This window comes from Lepisosteus oculatus, chromosome 10 (genome assembly GCF_040954835.1).
Source record: "Lepisosteus oculatus isolate fLepOcu1 chromosome 10, fLepOcu1.hap2, whole genome shotgun sequence".
Taxonomy (NCBI): Eukaryota; Metazoa; Chordata; class Actinopteri; order Semionotiformes; family Lepisosteidae; genus Lepisosteus; species Lepisosteus oculatus.
In genome coordinates, this window is record NC_090705.1 from 38,136,867 (window position 1) to 38,160,634 (window position 23,768).

A 23,768-nucleotide genomic window follows, 5' to 3' on the forward strand; every position below is an offset into this window, starting at 1 on the left:
GAGTTGATTGCATCCAGGACAAAATAGAACTCGAACGAAATAAATACAAATAATTTATTTATCATGACTGGAAACGATGATGTACAAATGTGTGTCCTATTTTTTTTGTTTGTTTAAAATTGTCTCAGTCTGACCAAATACAGTACAGCATTTCGTTCAATTAAACGAGGAGCTATCTGCATGTACTGCGGCTTAGACTCTGGATAACATTCCCGAGACTGATCGCCGGGTGTCGCTTTAACTGTTCTCTCCGACAAAATATTACTAGACTATTTGAGGCCAGTGCCGTACAACCGAGCAAATATCCCAACCACCGTGGTCCCGGTCTCAAATCGCCGAACGATTCCCGCAAAGCACGGGCAGCCCCTGCACAGTTTGACACGGTAAGCCTCATTGCATTTGGGAAACAAAAACGTGTCGGTTTGAAATGCCTGACGAGAGCCAGTCTATGATAAATCCACGCTCTCCGGTTTCCACAAGCCCACGGTACTGCACAGCGCAGCAAGTATGTGCTGGACGTTACGGTATACAGTACGGCGCAGCTCTCGCGATGTCCTCCATGCAACAGCTGAGCCCCCTGGAAAAGGGAAAGGCGAAGATGCCTTCTGCAGTACTGGCACCACCAGGAGCTGTGTAAAAAAAACATAGCGACTGTGGCTTCCAGGTAACGAGACGGCGAATTAGCGAACGCAAACCTTTCAGCGGACGAGGAGCCGTTTGCCGGTTGTGTAAAATGAGCGGAGTATCCTTAAGGAAAAGCAGCACCTCTGCGCCCTGAACTGGCGTTCAGTTGCACTGACACCACGACCATATGCTTTTCGAGTTGTTTTTAGGGAATGACAGCATATTTGTACAAATTGTAAGCTGGCACGTGGGGATTTTCAGCATTTTGTAAGTGCAGTATTTGTAAAAAAAAGTTGAACTTGGTATATCTGCTGTTATTATATACCAGCGAACCCTCCTACAGTACGTCTAGCAGCCTGGTTGTTTTTTTTCTCCCCTTCTTTATCTGCAGTGGAGGCGTAGGTGAACAGTATAGTGCGTACATTTGTGTAATGTAACTGCTGGGATTTTCTTGTGCTGCTCCGTCGAGGGCTGTACTCTCTTTATTCTTGCGCCTCAGTCTTAAAATTGTGACCATACTGGAGTGTCAAACAGAGGAGACTCCATTCGCGTAGCCCTTGGCTGGTGATGATGATCTTTCATCTGGTCTTTTCTTGAACGTTGGAAAGGCGAATGGGCATCAGCAGTAATGAGTAATGAGTCTGAGACACCGAGGACTGTAAAGGGTCTCCTAGCCACACAGTCTCCATTTGACCGCGGGTGCATGTTTCATTGTTTAGTATAATTTACGATTTGGGGTTGGCTTTGTCAGTAACATTCAGAATTCTGAACAGTTGCATTAAGCACCCTATAAATCAAGACCAAAGAGATCACTTTCCCTTAACCAGGCATAATTAAATACTAATTGTACCCTAGAAGAACAATAATTATTCCTGCCTGTCCTCTGAACTGTTTTTGGACAGTATGTATCTTTTACGGAGGTTGTGCCAGTGCAGTAATAATCTGAACATATTTTGATTTACATTCTGAGATTTTTGAAACATCACAGCAGACTGTACACATTTATTCAAACACTAACATAACCAGTATCCAGAAGAGGGCCACAATATAAAAACAAGTGGACACTGGTGATGTTAGCCCCCTCTAGTGTGCACTGTCCTGTGTGGGAATTGGTCTCCCTTGGTCTCATCTGTATGTGTACCAAATTTCATTGCACCACACTGCAGATGTTTTCTCAGTATAGTTGTTTGGAAATGTTGCCTAACTTTATAAGCAGTTGTATGTACATTCAAGTCTACTTAATGGTACGTTACAAGGGATTGTGAAAATAACTATAATTCTTTCACATATGGTAATTATAGAAAGCTTACCTTATAATGAATTTTGGGGTGGGTGTTTTAATGTTTTTTTGATGACAAAAAAATGTGACATCAAAAGATGCCAGCATGACTTTTAAGACCTTTACTTTGATATTTTTATCCCCCTTGGCCATTGGCCTTGTGTCTTTGATCTGCTCTCCAGAGCAAGCACTTAGAAACTGCAAAACGTCTTGGTAGGGCCATAAATACAATCAAATGTATTACAAACATAACGAGCATAGTTAATGATTTTTTTGTTGGTTTACAAATAAGCCTATATATATTTTCTTAGAATGTAAGATAAGAAAACAATTAGGTTATCTTTTTTTATTTCCTGGAAGAAACCTGTAAATAGCAGGGAATGACAGCTTCCTGCCACAACAGGGAGACTGGTACGATCTGCAGAAATATGGCCCATAAAAAGTGAGTTGGGATCCCTATTTGCTGACCAGCAGTTCTCTCCGTTTGCTTGCCAGGATGGTGTGTGATATTGTGACGCTGAAGTAAGGACATGGCCACACCTCCGGTCGCTGGCGCTGGCATGCCCGCTGGAGCTTTTGGGGGGCAACAGGCACAGGCTGCCCGAGAGGTCAACACTGCCTCCCTGTGTCGCATTGGGCAAGAAACAGTGCAGGACATCGTCTTCAGGACTATGGAGATCTTCCAGCTCCTGAGGAACATGCAGGTGTGTGAAAACTGTAATTGTATCATGTGGTTCAAGGAGGTAGATGCATGAGCATGCGTGGGCTGCAAAGGGACAAGTCAGGGTTTATTCCAGGCTGAAAAGAGAAGAAAAACACAACGTTTCGGCTGTGGAGCCTTCTTTGGGTGTGAAGGCTCCACGGCCCAAACGTTGTGTTTCTTTTCTCCTCTTTTCAGCAGGGAATAACCCTTTACTTGTTCCATTGTATAATGTGGTTATTCAGGTAATCTGTTTCTCATACACTTGATTATCATCGCACACAATCAGATTTGTTGCTTCTGTGGATCACCTACCACAGAGGGAGATAAGCAGACTTCTCCCTCCAGTTTGGAACAGTCTGGGAGCCAGTGTTTCCAGCTGAAAGAGCCAATATTTCTAGAGCCTTTATCTCATAACAGTGCAGAATCATTGAGTTAGTGGTTTTCTGTTTGTATGAACATAAACGTTTAATTCTGTCTTGTGCGTACAGTACCTTGCAAAAGTAATCAGACCCTTCCTATGGTCTTTCCTTTTGTGAAAACACAAAATGATGCTTACACATTTTTTACACTACTTATTTAATTCAAATCCTGAATGCACAAACTAAAGAATTCTAAGGGAAGATATGGTACAGAAAATGTGAGCAGAAACTATAGAGAAAAAAATGGAATATGCTGATTGCGACGTATTCTGACCTATGAACTCAATATTAGGTGGAAGCACCTTCGACTTCCAACTTTAAACACTTTCTTGGTGCACTTTTTGGTCATTTTTCTTGTCAGATTTGCTCAAGCTCAAGTTGCTTGGGGGATAGCTTATGGACAGTAGGTTTTTAGTCTTCTGGCAGATTCTCGCTTCTCAAGGATTCAAGTCAGGGCCACTCAAGGACAATACCTTTCTTATTTTTGATCAACTCCAGTGTAGCTTTGGTCTTTTCCTTTGGTTTGTCCTGCTGAAAGGTGAAGGTTTGTCCCAGTTTTAGGTCTAAAGCAGGTTTCCCTCAAAGATGGTCCAGTATTGTGCTCCGTTTATGTCCATCGTCTGGAGAAGCAGAACTGTACTGTAATGAAGCCACCACCATGCTTGAGAGAAGACATGCTGTTAACTGAGTGATGGACTATCTTGGGTTTGTGTCAGATGTAATGTTTTGCTGTTTTGCAGTTAATCCAAAAAGTTACAGTTTTTCATGTTTGACCATAAAAACCTTTTTTTTTGCCACACATTTGCAGTATCATATACAGTAGGTTCTTTGTTGAAAACCCCATGAGGGGTTTGAAACTTTTTCTTTCAGTTCCATACATTTCCATCCCAAAATAAAAGCTGTACTTAATGATTCTGATATGTTCTTTCTTGCATACGCTTAGCTGTTATCTGTGGCAGCCAAATGCCCGTATATCTAAAATGCTTTTGAAATTCTTATATCTCTTACTTCTTGAACTATTGTCAGTTAGATACTGTGGCAGGTTTGAACCCTTGATTATAAAACAGCCAGTGACCTTACACTGCTTACTGGAGATGTGCGATATGAAAGTTATCCCCGACTGGGTGGTGATGATAAAAAAAACAATCAAGCTTATGTAAATTGTAGACGCCAGGGTAGCTGACTGAACATTCTTAGTCTGGATTTGAATTTCCACTACATTTCTATGTCTCTTTTACAGTAGGTAGAACAAGGAAGGAGTTTACATGAGCAACAATAACACTTACCATAATACCCCACCAAAAAAAGAACCTGCATATTTTTGCTGTCTCATTTGAATTCGAAGTGCAAAGTCTTAATTTTTCAGTGCTTCTCCAACCCATTTTTTGCAATATTCTTAGGATATTTCCATGGATGCTGATGTTCAGTAACTCAAGCTTAGGTGGTCCAGTTCCTATTTAGTATTTTACATTTAGAGCCATGTGCATTGAAAGCGAAGCATCTTGCAACTTCTTTTAACTTCAGCATTTTGAGTTGCGAGTGTGGAGCATGAGTCGCGATGGAATTAGCCATAGGTTGATGCAAAAAGTACACTGCATTCGAGTTTGGATATTATGTAAGGTTAAGAGACCAGATGTCCTGTTTTTTTTGCAGTTACCCAATGGAGTCACGTACCATGCAAGCACACATCAAGACCGACTGGGAAAGCTACAAGAGCATCTGCGGCAGCTCTCTGTGCTCTTCAGGAAGCTCAGGCTGGTGTATGACAAATGCAATGAAAACTGTGCTGGGCTGGACCCTGTACCTGCAGAGGTGAGAATGCTTGTCTATTTTCCGTTGATTTCTCTGGAAATCTGCAGATGCCTTTGCTATCATTTTTATTTTTGCATTACTGTGCACACCATGCTTAAGTGCACTGAGGCCCTACTGAGTTTAAACCTCAAGACCAGTATAGGACATACTGGAGGGATTATATCTTTTTCATCTACATCTCGAGAGTCTGAATTGTTTGCCTACTTCCTCCCTGTGTGGCACAACCAGTGAACTGATCGCATGTCACAGTCCAGTACTGAACAGATTCTTTCTTTGCAAGGATTAAAGAGGTCCCCTTATTGTTTTTTACGATAGGCTCACATTGCACGTTGCAGTTCTAGAATCTGTAATTAATGACAGTAGCAGAGTTTAAAGGAGTTCATAATCAATAGAGTGTGAATCTTCTGATGGGTTTAGAGTGTCGTAAGGCAGGTTAGTTTTACCTTTCTGACAATATGATATCGCAATAGTAATCCTGCTCAAGTTCAGACATTTGGAGTACAGTATGTGCTTGGCTGAGGAGCCAGTGGTGTGAAGCCACTGTCTGTGGGATTATGACTGAATGCCTCTAAATCAGCATCCTCCTCAAAAGGTATGGCACAGTCCTTCCTGTTTTTATATTTTACCTAGATGATTCTGCATGTGGAGCGATGAAAAGGTCCACCTGGTGAATAAAGGCGACAGACGCAACTTTGCATCTTTTTTAGATTTTGTAGATCCAAATCTTTTTCCCAGAGAGAAAATAAGTGTGAAAGTAAATGTTCTTTTAAGATTGATGCATTCAGTAGGCAAAACATGCAAAGCAACATGACCATTAGATAGGTAGGTCCCTTTTCAGGCCATAAAGGCCCATGGGGAATGGGGGGCAAGGGCCACCATATTTCTTGACCATCCGACAGTGGAGGTGGAGGTGGTGTAACATGACCATTAGAAATGTTTAAATGAGTTTTCCAGTTCTGCTGTTATTAAGTAAAATGGAATCAAGGAAAGCAGAGGGTACAGCATGTCAGAATTTAAATTTGGTCACTCTGTTTCTTTAAACACCGAGACACAGCATCACAGGCAATCAGAGGGAATGGTGACTGACTGACAAATTGAAGAAAAGTGAAAACAGCTGGGCAAGCATACACGTCTGTATTCATAATGTATTTTCCACTGTGGCAGGCTTTCAGCATTTTTCTATGAAAAGAAAAACAAATTTCAAAAAGAAAAGGTTTCATGGCTGCTGGGTCTCTTAAATGAATGTTCTGAAAGATTTATGTGATGCCTGACAGCTTTAATGCATTGTATATTCTTTTCCTCCAAGTTCAAAAAGCACGTAAACTTAATATGGTGGTGGAGATTTACAGCTGTTGTTCAGGGAGCGCTTTGTTTTGAATTTGTCTGCAACCTTTTAAACTGATGGGTGAAAACTGCAAAGAAAAGAATGGTCTTGCATTTAGCACTAAGTGATTCTTGGAAAACTCTTAGAAACAAAGGTAAATTTCTGATACGACTAATTTGAGGATTTTATTCCCAGCACACATGAATGTGTTCTGAACAGAAATGTGCACCTGTTTTTCTACATTCAATTAGAATATGATAGATTTGAAGTAGAACTGGTTCTTAAGTGGCTCAATGAGTAATCATGCTTGGTTGGTGTCCAAGTTGAGCCCTCTAGTGCAGACAGCTCTGGTTTGAAATTTGACTGTTGTGAACCAGCTGTTTTTCTGAAGAGATAATATGCAGCTGACTGCATGCAATCTGGATTGACAAGACTTTAGTCAGCATGGGTAACCTCAGAATGCCAGGAACCATGATCCCCAAATCCTCAAGACTTTCCTGATACCAGTTCTTACCTGTTTGTACAAAGGTCGTAACTTAATAAAACAGATGAAAAAATTAATTATTAAAATAATCTGAAAAAATATTGCTTCCAAACTAGCCTGCTTCTGGTGAAAAATGGCAAAATTCATATCCATTGATGTTGTTGAATGTTATGTTATAGATACTCATATTTTGTCCTATGTTCTTTCTGTGTTAGTATAGATGCAACCACCCCTTGGCATTCTGGTTTTGAATGAAATAACTTTTATATTAAACACAGTAAAACGCAGTAAAAGCAGGGGTACTTAAGAGTAATCTGTGTAGTGTAAGAGAAGTTGGTACTGAGCTGTCTTAGTTCTAGTCTGATGTAAAACAGATTAACAAGGTTCACCTCCTGTGTGCTTTTTCAGATGGAAAAGAGTCACTGCCTTAGTAGAGGATACCTAGCGAAGTAGCTTATAGTGTCATTCTTAGCCTCAATATTTCATTTAAAAGTTCTTCCAATGACTGGGAAACATTACAGCCCTATTCTGTTCTGTACAGAGAGTCCATAAATACAAGAGACAATGAGAACTGCCTTTCTGCTGACCACAGCTTTGAAAATTTCATATTAATTTTAGCTTAGAATCAAATGGTCTTCCTTTCCCAGCAATGCATGTCCATATTTTTAATATCCAGTATGTATTTGTTTCCTGTGCCACAGACCTGCCCAGTGTTTATGGCTTGGCTGAATGTGCAAGAACAAATGCACTCAATCATTAGGGCTTTTCCACTTGTCCTTTTCTGTTCACCACAGTGGACCACACCAACAGTACAATCTGGATGTTAACTAGAAGCACTGAAAATGAGCCGCTGAAAAAGTCCAAATGAACACAACATGAAAATATACTTAGATTACTTTATGACTGCACTTTAAGGAGCTGTAGCTGGACATAATAATATTGCATACATCATTATGACATATAAAAATCTGCTTTTTGTTTAAAGCAGTGGTTCATTTTTTTTGTACTCCGTTCTTTTGTTTCCTTTTTTTAGGTGGTTTGTTTTTAGTGTTTTCTACCAGTGTTGCCGACCGTGGTTTTTCTACCACGCTTTCTGATGCTAAAAAGTTTCATTATATCTGAAAATGATGAAGGATGCCCATGTTGTTGTTTAGTATTAGATTATAGAAGTTCCATCTTACAGTATGTCTAATGGTCATAGCCATTCGTTTTAATTCTGCAGACGTAGTGGATGCACATCACAGTAGTGCCAGTAGGTGTCAGTATGACTTACACTAAATGGAGGGTGAGCCAGTAACTTCTGACTTTACTTTAAGCATCAGAGTGGTATATAGCTGTTATCGATTGCTTGCAAGGTCGTGCAAGAAGGGACTAAAAAGCATTTAGTGATTCTCTGATGTACATTTTTTGTGGTGTTTCTTTTGGATCAACAATCCTTTATGTGTTGTAAGTATACTGTACACTTTCCCTTGGGAAAGGAACCACAAAAACCTACCCATAGCAGACTGACATATCTGGGCATCGTATTTACAGCAGATGATGGAATACTCTCCTTTAGGGAAGGACAGATAGAGATTTTTTTTATCGACACCTGGCAAAACACCTGAGAATGTTGGATAAAACATGGATATTTCTCAGAAAATGTATTTCCTGAAATCTTGGGGTTTTGTGAGAGGCTTACCTTGTAATATCCTCTGCTCTGAGGTAATGCTTGCCCATTATTTCTAACCTGAACTGTGCCAGTAGCCACTGTGATCAGGAATTCTCCAAGGGAGGAGTACTGTTAACCAAGCTCTGCTAGAGCTGTTTGGCTTGATGTTGTCTTGGGAATTTTCAGCTCATTACACAATAGTAACCTCTGCTGCTAGTTGATTTTCTGAGGGTTTATGGCATTGTTAGTGAGAGGTTTGAGAAGGAACAAGTAAAGGTTAATTCTGTGCTGAAAAGTAGAAAGAAAAAAAATGTAAGTGTGGAATTAACCTTTTCTTGTTTGATGATTAGCGAGAGCTAGGTTGGGCCCTACATCCACACAATATCAGCTGTTTGTGCTTTGGAGGTTCCATTAAGCAAAGAAGCTTAGGTTTTCTAAGCTTAAAGCATGGTTGTATTGGAGGACACAAATATATTGTCTTCATTCTAGTAATCAGTTTTTAATTCAGTTTCTTCTATGAAAGCAATAACATAACTATACATTGCATTTTTAAGAACATTAAACCTGGAACATAAGATGATCCCTTAAGCTGGCAGATCCTATGTTGTATGTATGGGATTGGGAGTATTTCACTGAATGTATAGAAGTGGTGAAGGTACAAGGCTGAGCAGTGACTGTCCTCCCACTGACTGCATTGTTTCTATCCCAGCTGTCAGTGCCAAAAGTGGTGACTAACTTGAGAGCACGCAGTGTTGCAGGAATCCATTGATTGTCTTTGGCATTTCAAATCCGTTCAGCAGTGAGGTTAAACAATGGTTGGCTACTCCTACATGTTAAAAGTAGACAAAAATAAAACAGAAGAAAAAAAACCCGGTGCGTCCGTCCCACATGATGATCTTTTTCTGTAGCATTTGATACTTTTTATTAAAAAGTCTGTAGATTTTTTTTCCCATCTCTTTAATTAAAAACCTATTCATGTGTTCCTTGTCTTTTTCTGTACAGCAGCTGATACCGTACGTAGAAGATGATGGATCAAAGCACGATGACCGTTCAACAAATCTGGCTCGCTACGCAACTGAGGAAAGGAGAGAGGTGTTGGAGGTGAACCAGGTGAACAGCTCTTCCTCTCCTTGTTCCTTATATTACCAAATGCTGTGCATGATGTACCTCTGCCCCATAGATCTTACACTGCATGATAGTCAAACTGATCACTTTATTCCCTTTATCATACAATATTAAAATAAACAGCTTTAATATAGAGAAAGAGGTTAATCTATCCCTTCTTCTCCATCAAACAAAGTAGAGCAAATGCAAACAACCAGGAAACTGGCCTTGTGCATTGCTAGTGTCTCTCATTTTCAGTGCTTAATGTAGTAAAGCATACAGTATGTGCATTTAAAAGGCAATTGTCATTGTAACTACACCAGATCCTAACTGAACAAAAACCTGTTGTTGTGAAAAATGTTTCATCAGAAGAGTGGAAGACAGTCTTGTGCTGTTGCAGTCTTTATTGAGCTTAATAAGCACAGCAATGTGTTGTTGAGTCTGCCCTGCAGGACAGAGAAACTGCAAGGGGCTTCTCAACTCTTATAGACAACACAGGCTCAGAAAGAAGTTTGTTTCACACCCTTGAGCGTTTGTCCTGTTCTTTGAGGGTTTCTCCTGGCCTTTGATAATGTGATTAATTACCCTTAACTCTTTGTAGAAGGAAATTGGTTACAGCAGCCAGCTTTGTCCTGTCTTCACATACCATTGGATAAAGGCTAAATAAACAGATCCCAGCAATTACTCTAATACATTCCACCATGTGGATTTAAGAGTAATGTTGTTGTGCTGATTATGTGTAATGCATGTCCCACTTCACAATTCATTACCCTCTGGGTATAGGATGTTTTTTTATCATTCATCCATCATCAGAAAGCTACTTATTTCTGGTAAGGCTTATGGTAACCTGACCCTGTAAGAGAAGTAAAGGATGCAGGGAAAAATTACCAAAAACAGGATACTAGTTCTTCACAAGCCATTCACCCACAAAGACAAGTTAGAGTTAGCAGTCAACCTAACCAGCGTGTATTTAGGAGATGGGAGGAAATCAGCTGAAGAAAACACACTTGGGGACAACATGTAAACTGCACAGATGGAACTTAACCAGTGTGAAGCAGCTGTGAGTTAGCAGCACCAGCCAGAAGACCACTGTGCTACTCTTGTATCATTGTTAACTGCATTTTAAATATTTCAGTTGTTATAATTGCACTGTACATACAGTACAGTACATCTCCAATCTGCTGAAAAATTGTCAGGACATCTGGTTTGGTAACTGGTAAAAATAAATGCACATGTATCAGTAAAGCAAGACTGAAATTTAAACCTAGAGTATAATTGGATATCACATGACAATTAGCATCAGAAATGTAAAGTATTATGTGACACAGATGCCCATGCAGACAACTGATGATTATGCCTTTTGAGAATATTTTCTGTGGGATTGGGGTTCATTTAAACATTAAAAGACATGGTTTCTTATCTGTCTTTTAAAACCTTTTTGTTCAAATTATTTTCAGATGATTTTGTCTGTTTTATTGCATTTGATCTGAAACCAACCAGTTTTTGTTTTTTTTTGGGGGGGGATTAATTGTACAGCCGAAGTAATGACCACTTGGTCATTAAAAACCCCATGACACTGTTCGTAAGAGTAGGGCTGTTAAGGCCAGTGGCCTTCTAAATCCCACCCTGGGCTCTCCCACTCCGGTTAATTTAAATTTTACTCTTAATTTAAATGAGAATCAGTTTCTTTCAGATGTGTATAGGGGCTGCAGGTGCATAATGGCTGCTGTGTGCCACCCAAGTAGATGATGCACTTTGTGCTGTTTTCCACTGTATGTTTAAAGTACTTTGAGGTCCTTCGGGATGCAAAGACCTATATAAATATATCTTTATTATTACATTTCTTCAAGAGCTTCTGTCTTCAACAGAGTGCACATACAATCTGTCTTGGTGTCTGTTGTTAATTTTCTGCAGGTTATTTTTGGTTATGGTTACCATTTCAGCAAAGAAGTCCTTGTGGTTTGTCAGATCTGATTGATTGTGAGGCAGTGTGCAGTGGAAACAGATTAGTAAAACAGTGCTGTAAAACCCCAATGTTGAAAGAAAAAACAGTTAATCTGTCCTACATTTATGTTTCCCTCCCCTCATTTTATGTATTTATATGTAGAAAGATCTTTTCAGGAGCAAATTGGATTACTTTAACACTGTAATCATAATTAACAAAGAATCTTTATACCATTGCAATCACCACAGTTATTCCTGCTCCTACTGCTGCTACTGTTGTTAATGATAATAACTGTCGTCGTCACCACTGTTTTTCCCTGTGGTTTGTATTTCTAAAGAAACAGTGGAGATCGCCATTTGACTAATTCTCTACAGAACATAGTAAAGACACAAAAAATATAAATATTGCTTTCTTGTTTTGCTTTGTTGTAAATTTAATGAAAATAAATATTCTGGATTTTAATTTATTCTTAAATTAATTTTCCATTCTACACCAGCTATAAATAGTCCTAAAAATGTTTTGTTAAACAATTAAATTGTTTATGCAATATGTGTTTCACTTAAAATCCAAAGAAATTGTAACAGTTAGTGTAACGGTTAGTGTTACAAACGGTTAGTGCACAGATGGAGGAGTTGAGCAGTCCTGGGGTGTTCTACTTTATTACTATGACTGAGTAGTCAATCTTCTAGCTACAATATAGTAAATCTATGGAACTAAACAGAAATCTAAATGAGAAGACAGATGTTACGACCTTCTGTGAAGCTGCTCTGATTGGTGCCAGGTCTGGTTCATTAAAGACCTTTAAATTAATGTTATTAAATTGAAGAACCATCTTTTTTTAAATGAATTGCTCTGACCTTTTATGAAATACCTTTTATTTAACTTTTTTCACATCAAATGCATAAGCATTTGTACCCAAGTGTGTAGGTTCTATTCTTTAATGCTAAAATGCCATATTTTCTTTAATGTATTAATCCATATTTTAGAGTTGTATAGTTTCTTGCTGTTTTCAAGTGCTTCAGTGTAGAGATACATGAGGCATCATTAATCTGTAAAACCAAAGAGCAAAACATTTCCCTTAATGCAAGCTTCGAGCAGTGGAGAGATAGATCATTCTCATGTCTCTTTTTCTCATTTGTGGGCCATCTTCCACTGTGTTATAGGAGCACACACTTCACATTGTGGTAATTGTAATTTGACTGAGCTGCATTAGTTACGGTAATGCAAAATCCATGCTTCTTTTGTTGAAAATGTGCTTATGGGATCCATCAGTTCATAATGACACCAGTCACAGTGTTATTCAGTATTATGCTGCAGAGTGATGGGAAAAGTTAATATTATGTTTTGAGCTGCAAGAATCAAGAAAACACTGTTTTGTAGTTAAGAACGTACTAAAGCTTATAAATATTAGGAGGCTATATTGGCCCATCGTTCTTGTTTCATTGCTAATAGCTTATTGATCCAAGGGTTTTCAGCAAACTTTAACAAATAACAGGGAATCTGCATTCTCGCTGATAGCTTGTTACTAGCGTTACTTGTTACTGTTTGGATTGCAGTACACAAAAAAGCAGACAGCTTGAAGGCAGAGAATTTTAAGTTAACAAAATTCAGAATTCCACAAACACACAATGTGTATTACAGTACATACAGTATGTACATACATGGCTTTGTTAAGTAATATAGAAAAAAACAAAATTTTAAACTATAAAGAAACAGCAAATTTTGTAAAATGCCAATAAGAGTTAGCCTGTAATTAAATATGAAGATTTTAAGGATGCTGAATTAGACTTGTTAAGACTTTTTGTACTGATCTGATGGCACACAGAAAAATACTGTATATCTAATTGTTTATAAATACAGTAAATATGTTAAAAGAATTCCAGTCAAATTACTTTATTGCTCAATTATACAAATCGCAATTTTGCATTTTAAAAGTCTCACATTTAAGTCCCAGAATTCTCTCTGAGTCCCAGCAGTCCCTTCTTTTAATTTTCCCTTTAGGACAGTAAACATGAACAACTGTAACTCTATACAGCCAGATTCCCACTGTTAGAACCCTCCTCATTGTACATGCCTTATGGGCATATTATATAATCAAATCCTGATATGGGACATGACGTTCATCCATTCCATAAGATGTTTGAGCAAACTGTACAAATGCTGCCGTATGATTGATTGATTACTGTCATCTGTCCTTTGTCACAAAGCCGCTTATTCCTAGGAAGGCTGACGGCAACCCTGAGGCCTTCTGGAAACACAGGCCACAAGCCAGGACTACTACACTCTGGATATTATGTAGGACCAGTTCCTCACAGTGATGCCAATTAATCTAGTCAGAAAGAAGCCAACCAGAAGAAACGCACATGAACAAGGGGTGGATGAACTCCACACAGAAGTTGTTCCTGCCCAGAATCGAACCCAAGGAGTTTGTGAGGCAGGAGCTTCGATTTACCATACATGTGAATTATAAAAGTAAAAGAAATCGTGAGAAATCGTGGAATGGTAGGAAAAGAAAAATAATTTCTAACTGTTAATTGAACTATGACATGAAATGATACAAACAGGAGTGCATCGCAATAAAAAAATAATAGGATAAGACGCGCGTCTTCAGTTCTAGTCCTCATGGGCCACAAGGTCTTCTGGTTTTTATTTCATGTCTTAATTGCCTAATTGAATTATCATTTGCTTAATCAAATCAGGAATTAATTTAAAAATATTGATACAAACTGCTGGACTGCTGTCTTAAAGCAACAGATTGGAGACCCTGCAGGAAATAACATGAGCAAACTCAATTAACGATCGAGTTTGTCGTGTAGATCGTCACATAGATTTGAACAGCTGTAAGGCCAATGAAAACCTAAAATGTATGCTCAACATTTGAGTTTAAACATATAATATCATACAAAATTGGAAAAACTGTGGTTATACACAGATACTGTATGGAGGACATTTCTCCTGCAGTGCCAACCTAATAAATGTTGAGTAGTTTTATTCTGGCTTTTTTTTAATCAAGAGATGTGGGCCAAGGATTTAACTTCACACTGAGTCATTTTCACTTAAAAGCTATTTGTGTAGAAAAAACAGATTTTTTTCTCATTTTCTGTACTACACATTTTCCTCACACTGAAACTCTGTGGGCTGATGGTTCTTACAGGACAGTCACCCGTCATTTTAACTTCATTGTGCAGCTGGGTCCCATCTCTAATGTCCTGTGCAACTGCAGCCCCAGGTATCTCTTGAGTTCATGTTCCTCCCTGTGTTGGTTTGGTTTTCTCCAGGCATTCTGGTTTCCTCACAAATAGATGAGCTGCAGAGCACTGGGGGGAGGAAAAACCTCATTTAACTGAAAGGAAACCTCCGGGAGTCCACAACTGAGAGCTACCCGCTCCTCCGGGTTAAAAACCTTTGAGTTGAGGAAGGGGGGGCCGGGTAGAACTCCGGAGGAGCGAGACAAAAAACAGACAAAACACGTAAAAAAGCACGCACAACAAAAATAAACCCTGACGGAACAAGGGGACAAACAACACGAACAGGGAGACAGGGAACAAGAAGCCGGGAAATAGGACAAGAGAGGCCAGGAGACCGCTTGTGGGGTCCAGTGTGGCTAGGCATTCTGTCACTGAAGCCAGGGCTAGCCGTGGAGAGAGACCGGTGGGATGGGAGGACCCTATGTGTAGCGGCAGGAACGAAGCGAACATGGAGGTTCGGTCCGGGCTCAAGGTATCGGGAGGAGTCAGACACAAGCCCTCAGATAGCGGACGTGGGGCGACCTGGAGTGGTGAGCCTCTCGACAACCGATCCAAATGCCAAGCAAGGAGGATAGGGAGAACAAAACACACCGGAAGAAAAAGTAAAGCGCAGGGAAACTAGGAACAGGACCGAGCAGGAGCGCCCTCTAGATGTAGAGGGCCTGACAATTGTAAACTATTCCTTTCCATGTGACCCTGCAGTACACTGGTGTACCATCCAAGAAAAGGGAAGTCATGGGCTCTCAGATCCTTCTTGCACACTGTGCTTCTGGGATAGGCTTCAGTTTAACATGTTCCTAATAGGAAACCAGCAGCTTTCTTGATAGCAGCTGGGTGAACACATTTTTACTCCTTACCTACTGCAAAGCTAATGACAGCTAATGCTTTTTGTTTGTGTAATTCATTTTTAAATATGCCTTACACAAAACGCATTTAAGAAAACATAATCTTTTTAAATATAATGAAGGTTGGCAAAAATAATCCTGTACCCCCATTCCAGCCATTTGATTTGCATTAGCTGTTTTAGTGTGTCAGGATGCCAAGAGCTGTTTTTGTTCTGTTTTCCTAACTCTTTTTTTTCCTGTTAGATTCAGATAGGACTTCAACATTTGGTATTCTCCCTGTAGAATGTATAATAGTGATTTGCACCTTCAACACAGTTCTTTTGCAGACTTAATCATATACTGAGGGATAACCTTATTAAAACGTGTTTTTTTGCTGATTTTCTGATTTTGCCGCTAATTAGCTACAGAAGAATTTTTGTGAGAGGGTGAGATAAATTCTGACAATTTGAAAATTATATTCAGAGGACCAAAGCAGTATATAAAGTAGTAAGTAAAACTCAGGTGGCAAAGCGTTTGAATTAATTGACACGACCTTTTAGGTATTAAAAGATGATGCTTGGTATGAATTTTCTCAAGTATCGCACCCTTAGTTTTTTAATGAAAGTGTTGCTTTCTTGGCTGCCCTTCCATGTTCCTTGAAAAACGCACATGCATAGATATACATTAATAAGAAAACCTCTGTAAATTCAGTGATTAGTTTCTTAATTTGGTTGGGAAGTTGGCAAGGGAGGCAGGGTGCTTATTGCATAATTTCATTAGTCTCAGTGTTTGCCCTTTGTTCAAATTGTAACTCTCCGCCTTGCTAATGTGTGAAATGTCTGTTGGGCAGAATAACTAAGTATGAATAAATTCCTGTCACAGCCCATTAAGAAACCTTGGAGGAAAGAGAGGTGCTTGGGTATTATTAATTCTCCTCTGCTCTTCTTTTCCTCTGCATTTTAAATATGCTGTTAATTATAGCCACTGCTCCTTATTTAAATGAGTGGGGGAAAAAATGGTTTATAATTTCAAATATGCTCTCCAAGCAAGAATGCGTTCTTGATAAATTGCGCTGTGTTGTGGTTACAGTTATCTAAACTGCCGCAATAACTTTCAGGCATTCTCTTATGATAATAAACAATGTAGTCAAATATTAACAAGTCTCGCCAGGGATGAAATCACGGGCTCTTTGCATGTATAAACAAGAGGAATGTGTGGATTAATAATCTTTCCACAAGTGCCCATTAGATAGTTTATCTTTGTAGCTGAAAGATTTAATTTAATTGCTGTCCTTGGGGGATAGTGGATATGAAAAAAAAAACTGCAGGTCAAACTGTTCATCAAAGCTTCAAGGCAGCGTTTAAAACTGCACATTTTTCATTACCTTGGCCTGCATGTAGAAAATTATTGCCTGGTTAATTTATCCCAGGCACTTGCAAGTTGGAGTGTCATTCCTGGAGCCTGAAAGCTGTTTGAGGGAGAAGGGTTTTTTATTCTGGTGAGAAGTGTAATGCATTAACCAGGGCGTTTTGCTTTTGTATCTTTGTTTGCTCTTTTTGTCGCATGAAGGAACTTCAATTCTTTTAAAGCTTTAAAGCAGAATACGACACTTCCGTCTTGTAGTTTTCTTTAAATTAAGTGAAAACTGCAGCCCACGAAAAAAGAAACAGACATCACAGGAGATGAAAGATTCTGTTCAGTATGTTTTGTGGAGATCCACAGTAGTGGCTAAGGATTCAGTTTTTACTGAATTTTACACCATTCCTTCACCCCTGGACTGAAAATAGCTCAAAATAGCCTCCACGCTGGCTACTTCACAGCCTGATAATTGGAAATAGACTCCATGCCCAGTGGTTTTACAGTGAAGCAATCCTTTTTACCCCAAAGTTGGCTATAAAGATTTTAAGACCTTTCAAGCTTTCCTAAAAGCTGCCTTGAAGGTTTGAGGAACAGTTTGACCTGTGAGATCTTTTTTTTTTTCTCAGTGCAGTCTTCATACTGCAGTCAAGTTGAATATTTGATTATAGAGTTCTGATTGCAGAAGCTAGGTTTGCCATGTTGTGTTTAATGAACTCCAGTATGTAGTTTTATTACAGCAGTGTGGATTACAGTTTAATTCGCATACTCCTGCTGTCATCTGTGAAAAGAAATTCATCCTGTAGTCTTCCCTGAATGTCATATGTTGAGTTCAGTTTATCTTTAGAATTTTGATCACCACAGTCACAGGCAAAATTGTTTCTTTTCTAGCCTAAATGCCTTAAACTTTTCATCTGCTCTTCCAAGATTTGCTTTTGAAATTTCATAAGATTCTTGACTCCCTTCTTTGAAAGTGTTGCATGTCTACTTTTATTATGTCCAGACATTAATAAAAACACAATGATCCAAATGTGATCATACCAGTAAGATAAGATAAGATTTATTGTCCCCTGAGGGACTTTTTTGTGGACTTCTGTACATTTATATATAATGCAGAAAAAAACCAAACATTGCACATCACTCTATTGCACATGCATAACAACATATAACATTTATAGCACATTCCAAAACATATTGCATACAAGTGGATGATAAAGGTCAAAAATCGTGTTTATCCTTGCCATTTGCATTGGCAGCTTTAATGGATAGTGGAACAAAGGAATGTTTGTATCTTTTTGACTTACATTTGGGAACTCTAAAACGTTTGCCAGAAGGAAAACGCTGGTATTCAGAATTGAGGATGTGGGAGGTATCCGATATAATTGCTCCTGCCTCTTTGATTATGGATTTTTCAAAGATTGTCTGCAGGGAGGGATGCTGTTTCACTCCCATGACCTTCAAAGCTGTTTGGTTGAGATGGGTAATTTGCGAGTATGCAGTATGCCGAATACAATGAAAACTGTGTGTCCATGTAGCCATTACGGGTGATTTGCTGAAGGAACTGCAGCTTGGCTATTTAGCAGTCTTATTGCCTGGAGGTAGAAGCTGTTCCATAGTCTGTAAGTCTTTGACTGTATGCTTCAATACCATTTACCGGATGGTAGAAGAGAAAACAGTTTGTGACTGGGATGACTGGGGTCCTTGAGAATGGACCTGGCCTTCTTCAGACATCTAGCTGAGTAGACATCTTGGATGTCTGGTACAGTAGCTCACAGCCGGTAATGAGCTGCACTGACTTCACCACTCTCTCCAATACTTTGCGATCCCGGGCGGAGCAGTTCCCATACCAGGCAGTGATGCAACCTGTCAGGATACTCTCAATAGTGCACCTGTAGAAGTTGGCCTGGATATGTGATGGCATGCCGAACTTCTTTAGCCTACGGAGAAAGAACAGGCGCTGCCCTGCTGTCTTGACCACGGTGTTGGTGTGGTGGGTCCAGGTTAAATCCTCTGAGATGTTAACTCCAAGGAACTTAAAACTGCTGACCCTCTCCACTGAAGTCTCATTGATGTAAATAGGTGTGTGATCTCCTCCCTGGTGTTTCCTATAATCCGCAATCATCTCCTTAGTCTTACTGATGTTATGAGAGAGGTTGTTCTCCTGGCACCATACTGCCAGGGTTTCAACCTCCTCCCTGTAACGCAGACTCCTCACCATCTGTGATCAGGCTGATGACTGTTGTATTGTCCGCAAACTCAATGATGGAGTTTGAGTTATGCCTGGCGACACAATCATGGGTAAATAAGGAGTAGAGGACAGGGCTAAGCACACAGCCTTGGGGGGCTCCAGTGTTTAGAGTCAGAGTAGAGGATATGTTGGTGCCCACCCTCACCACCTGTGGACGTTTTCAAAGGGACTGATTACTTTGACTGATTTTAATACACATGCATGTAATATTTTAGCATGTTTTAATACTTCCTCAGAACATCAAACGCTGTTCAATGATGAGTCAATAGAAAGATGTACATATTATTCATGGTCTCATAATATTTCAACTCTGTTATTTCCAGTATATTGCATATCCTTCGTACTGTATGCCACATACTGCCTTTACGTTTTGGCATCCAAGCTCCTTATTGCATTAGCAATAGGTCAGGAAGAGAGAGTATGCTATATTAAATATTGAAGACTGGAGTGCATAGTTTGTATTACTAGACAATGAAAAATAGAATAGCTGTTAGTCTAATGGCCATCACTTCTCCTTGCTTGCATGGTTATAAACCCCTACAGTGAAGTTATGGGCAACAATACTGTCATTTTGATATACATGTCCCCTGCTACATGTTGACATCATAAATGGTCATTGTAACAGATTTTGCATAGGCTTTCAAAGATTATTAGGTGTTCAACTTGAACTTTCTGTCTAGTAACTAACTTTTGATTTTTCATTCCATCACCGTTCACATGAAATTCATTTCTCATCATTTCTAAAGGAGCATAATCCCCTGTTTACAACCTTAAATGTGCCTTTTAAGGTTGAACATGATATATGACAATGTTCTCATATACTGTATATTGAAAGTGAACTGTCCTCACAAGGATAACACTTGAGCAGAATCATGCTTAGAAAGACTTTACATTTGCAAGGTGTAGATGGTGACCTTTAGTTGCTGGGGATTGTGCTTGAGTTTCACAACTCTGACTTCTTTCATTACCTTGCGTGATAAAGTTGTGACTTCTGATGCATAAACAACAACTCTTATTTTGCAACTGCTGTACAGACAGCAAAGACCACTGCTCTTGAGAAGATGTTTACTCCAGACCTAGTAGGACAGTTTAACATCTGGTACACTGAGGCACCAACATCTACACTAAAGAACTATGTTTTAAAATATGTTAGCACCCTAATGAAAGTATTGGTAACTGAAGCATGTTGACTGTGCTATGTATTTGTTATTCATAAAATATTTAAAAAAATTATATCTCCTCCTGTCTGAGGAGATAGAGGCATGAAATTGTTGTAGTCTGCAGAATGTTGATGCGAGTGAATGTGGGACATACTTTAGCAGGATTTAAAAAAAAATGTTTCTCATCTGGTTAATCCCTTTCCACATTTATAGGTACTTGCATTTGTAATTCTGGACAAATTCAGGGAATGAAAAGAGTAATTTGAGCTACCAAGAGTAGCACGTAGCAGATTAACTCCGAATATTACTAAGAGAAGCATATTGCAGGCACAACTGTCACCTCAGGCATCTTATCTCATGTTAGTGGCTATGAATATCACCTTCACACTTACTGCTTCCTCAAGTTAAGTTGACAGTGCACGAAACCCATATTATTAGTGCTTGTGGGCAGACAAGTCCATTGTGAATAAAGGAGGGGTTTTTAATAATAAAAGCACAGCAAAGGTTGATATAGAGATTTCACTGCTTTTTTAGAAGGATTTAAAATCGGATACATCTTTTACATCTTCGTGTAAAACATCTTGTGCTTGCTTTTGTACAACATACCGTTTGATCATTGAGTGGGATCTTTGGACATTGGGGACCCTCACAGGAAGTGGAATAGTCTGTTTTCTCTTGAATATGCACAGGCTGTTGCAGGGGTATCTCTGGAATGTAGTAATGTTTGAATCAAATCTACGGCTTTGTCCCCCCGAGTTAATCATGAATGTGAATTATAAAGAAGCCTGGTGTAGATCACTAAGTGCAGTAACTGGAGTTATACTCATAATGCACAAATAAACAAAGAATCTTCTGTTTCATCATTCTCACAACTTCCTTATTGTTTGGCTGTTTCTCCATCAATCCATCAATTACTGTTTTGCAGAAGATTTCCATTCAACATGATAATGCATTTGAATTTATTTTCTCCTGATTAACTGAAAATCAAATTAAAGAAACGAAAAGCCTTGAAAAGGTTGTTAAAATAACTGAACATGATTAATTCAGTGCTATGAATTCCATTATACTTCTGTTTATTTAGAGCAAATGTCTGAATGTTTTGATTCACTGAGATGAAACAAGCATACCCTTAGTCTGATTTGTGTTTTTTGGGAATACGTGTCAAAAACATTTCAGATTTACTTGTTAACGTAAAAAATAATTTCACATCCTCCTTACTGGATGTTGTGATGAGTTTTATCATCAGATTTGGTTCTAAGATTAAAGCAAAATACAATAAGTAGAAAAAAAATGAGAGCTCTCTCAAAAAATCTGGAAAAACAGGGCAAATTAAACACGTTCTGAAGATGAGTTCTGACTATTGGTCAGCACCCGATTTCAGCTTTAGCTTTTGCACAAAAGTAATGAATGCAAAGGACCGTATTAAGTTTTAAAATGAAAAGTATATTTCAATGTGGAGTTATTTGAAGACACAAACTCTCTGGTGTGCAGAGAACAGAACTTTAATTACCTTAACTATTTACAGAGAGCCTAGGCCCAAAGAGATTAGAGAACATCTCTCTGCTATTTCATATCCTGTGTATTTCATATCATATTTCATTTCCCGCCCAAGCTCTCCTCCACTCATTTCTTTAAGCCTGCCACGAGCACGTCCTCCAGTACAGCCAGGAACTTCGTGTTCTGGATACTACAGCTGCAGGTTGTCTCCCCACAAAATACCCAGCTGTCATTGGCCATCGAGTTAAATCGGCTTCAATTTGACCAGATTCCAGAGTGTCTCAGCCAATAAAAGTGTTTGTTCTGGACACTGACTATAACCGGAATCCATTCAGTGGTAGCGCACAATGGACTTGTCACATTCAGAGTTTGAGTTGACGTTGGTTGGCCGTGACTCTCTAAGCGCTGTTGAAACAGTGACTGCTGTGTCTTCCCAAGCACCTGCAGACTGGCGCTGTATTTAAGGGCCAAATTATTCCTACACCACTAGCTGCTAGCACAGGTGGAGTGCCATCTAATCCATAGATATTTCCACCTCTGCATAGATTGAGCATACAATTTCTAGGAGACCGGCCTGTTTTAGGAGGTATGTGAGGCCATGTCGGTGGTTTTGAACTAAGCCTTGATTCTGGAAGTCTCTGTGAGTTTAAGAGATGTGAATAAAGGGCCTTGGAGACCTTTATAAGCCTCCTCAGGTTTAGATGGTTCACCTTGCTATTCTTCTTTGTGATGTCAACAGAAGGTATATACTCCTTTTAGTGATAATGCAGGTAACTCACTTAGGTTTTCAGCATGTTCGGAACTGCTGGAATGCTGGTAAGGTTTTTAAATGAGCTTTTTATTTTCAGGATGGCTAGACTAGCTCTCTACAAAGTATACATATTTGTTTCGCTTTCAACTGAAGACTTTTACTTTACAGCTGAGGAACCTGCTCTTTGCCTTTTCAGTTCAGATTACAAGTAAAAGCAGTACAACAACCCCAAATAAAATATTTGGTGGTAAACTTCCATAGATAATTTGGGTTGGTTTTACTACTTTGGTTAATTCCTAAAACATCTTTTAAACCTTCAAGTAGTTTATTTAAGAATGCTTTAGTCTGAAGTAAGTGTTAAAAGACATATGTTTAGCGCAAGTGATTCTTGGAACCTAATCAAATGAGTACAGAACACCCAAATGTTTAAATACCAAGAACAAATGTAATCTAGAAACATCAATAAACGCAGAACTATACCGACTAGTTGAGACATGTTCAGCCTGCAACTCTGACATGACACTCAGTGCCAGAAAGCATTAAGCTTTAGGTTTCATGAAATCAAAACAATATTTAAAGCACATACCCGCAGTGCCAAAAATGAATGCTCTTAAGGGCAGTCCTTCACCAACAGCCTTATAACACATAATCTAACAACAGCACTCCAGAAATTACAGTGAAGTACACCACGTACACCATAATGGCACTCCATCCCTTCAGAATACTGGCATGGCTCGTTTATCTTTTGTTACATTTGAATTTCTTTACCAAGGCAAAACATTTTTAGTGCTGTGAGCAGAACATCTTTTATACCAAGGTGGGCCATCTGATTCTTTGGCCACCTGACGGCCGAGGAGTCCATCAGTACAGAAATGAATTTAAAGATAAAGATGTGACATCTGTCCTTCCGTGCATTGGAGTTGTTAGAAATCCTTCATACCCTCATATCTACTTCTCCATCTTCAGTTCTTGGCCAGCAAGGGCAGCCATATTGGTATGATGAGGCACGTTTCTCTGAGGCATGCACTACGGGGTGCATCTGTGAAGACTACTCTAAACTGAGATGTAACCTACAGTACATTTTAAATTGAGATCTGTGAGAGGTTCTAAACTCAGCCACCAATTTAGGTGTGAGCCACCAACCCTTCTAATAATTTAAACATAAAAATAAAATTGAAATACCAATGTTACCCAACCACTGAAAAAAGTCCTTCTTGTGAGCACTGGGGTTTTACCAACAGCAGTGTTGTCACTACAACAGTCTTAAAAACTGTTGGTCCAAACTATGACTAATGATGTTAGATCATACAAGAAGATAATCAGTGCTAGCTTTTTTAAC

General features: G+C 39.1%; 1 protein-coding gene across 5 annotated transcripts in view; it reads left to right on the plus strand.

The window, feature by feature from the left end:
* The first annotated feature begins 256 nt into the window (after nt 1-256).
* The window catches only part of med30 (mediator complex subunit 30), a 30,790-nt gene continuing 7,278 nt past the window's right edge, over nt 257-23,768 (plus strand). The window contains exons 1-4 of one of the 5 annotated variants that reach the window (XM_015356799.2): nt 257-383; nt 2,399-2,607; nt 4,679-4,837; nt 9,299-9,406. In XM_015356799.2, coding sequence (XP_015212285.1) covers nt 2,434-2,607; nt 4,679-4,837; nt 9,299-9,406 — 441 coding nt within the window. In that variant the 5' untranslated portion in view covers nt 257-383; nt 2,399-2,433. Of the gene's footprint in view, nt 384-549; nt 665-699; nt 892-932; nt 1,039-2,398; nt 2,608-4,678; nt 4,838-9,298; nt 9,407-23,768 lie in introns of those variants that run through there. The other 4 variants (XM_015356802.2, XM_006635566.3, XM_015356800.2 and 1 more) reach the window with 4 other exon arrangements.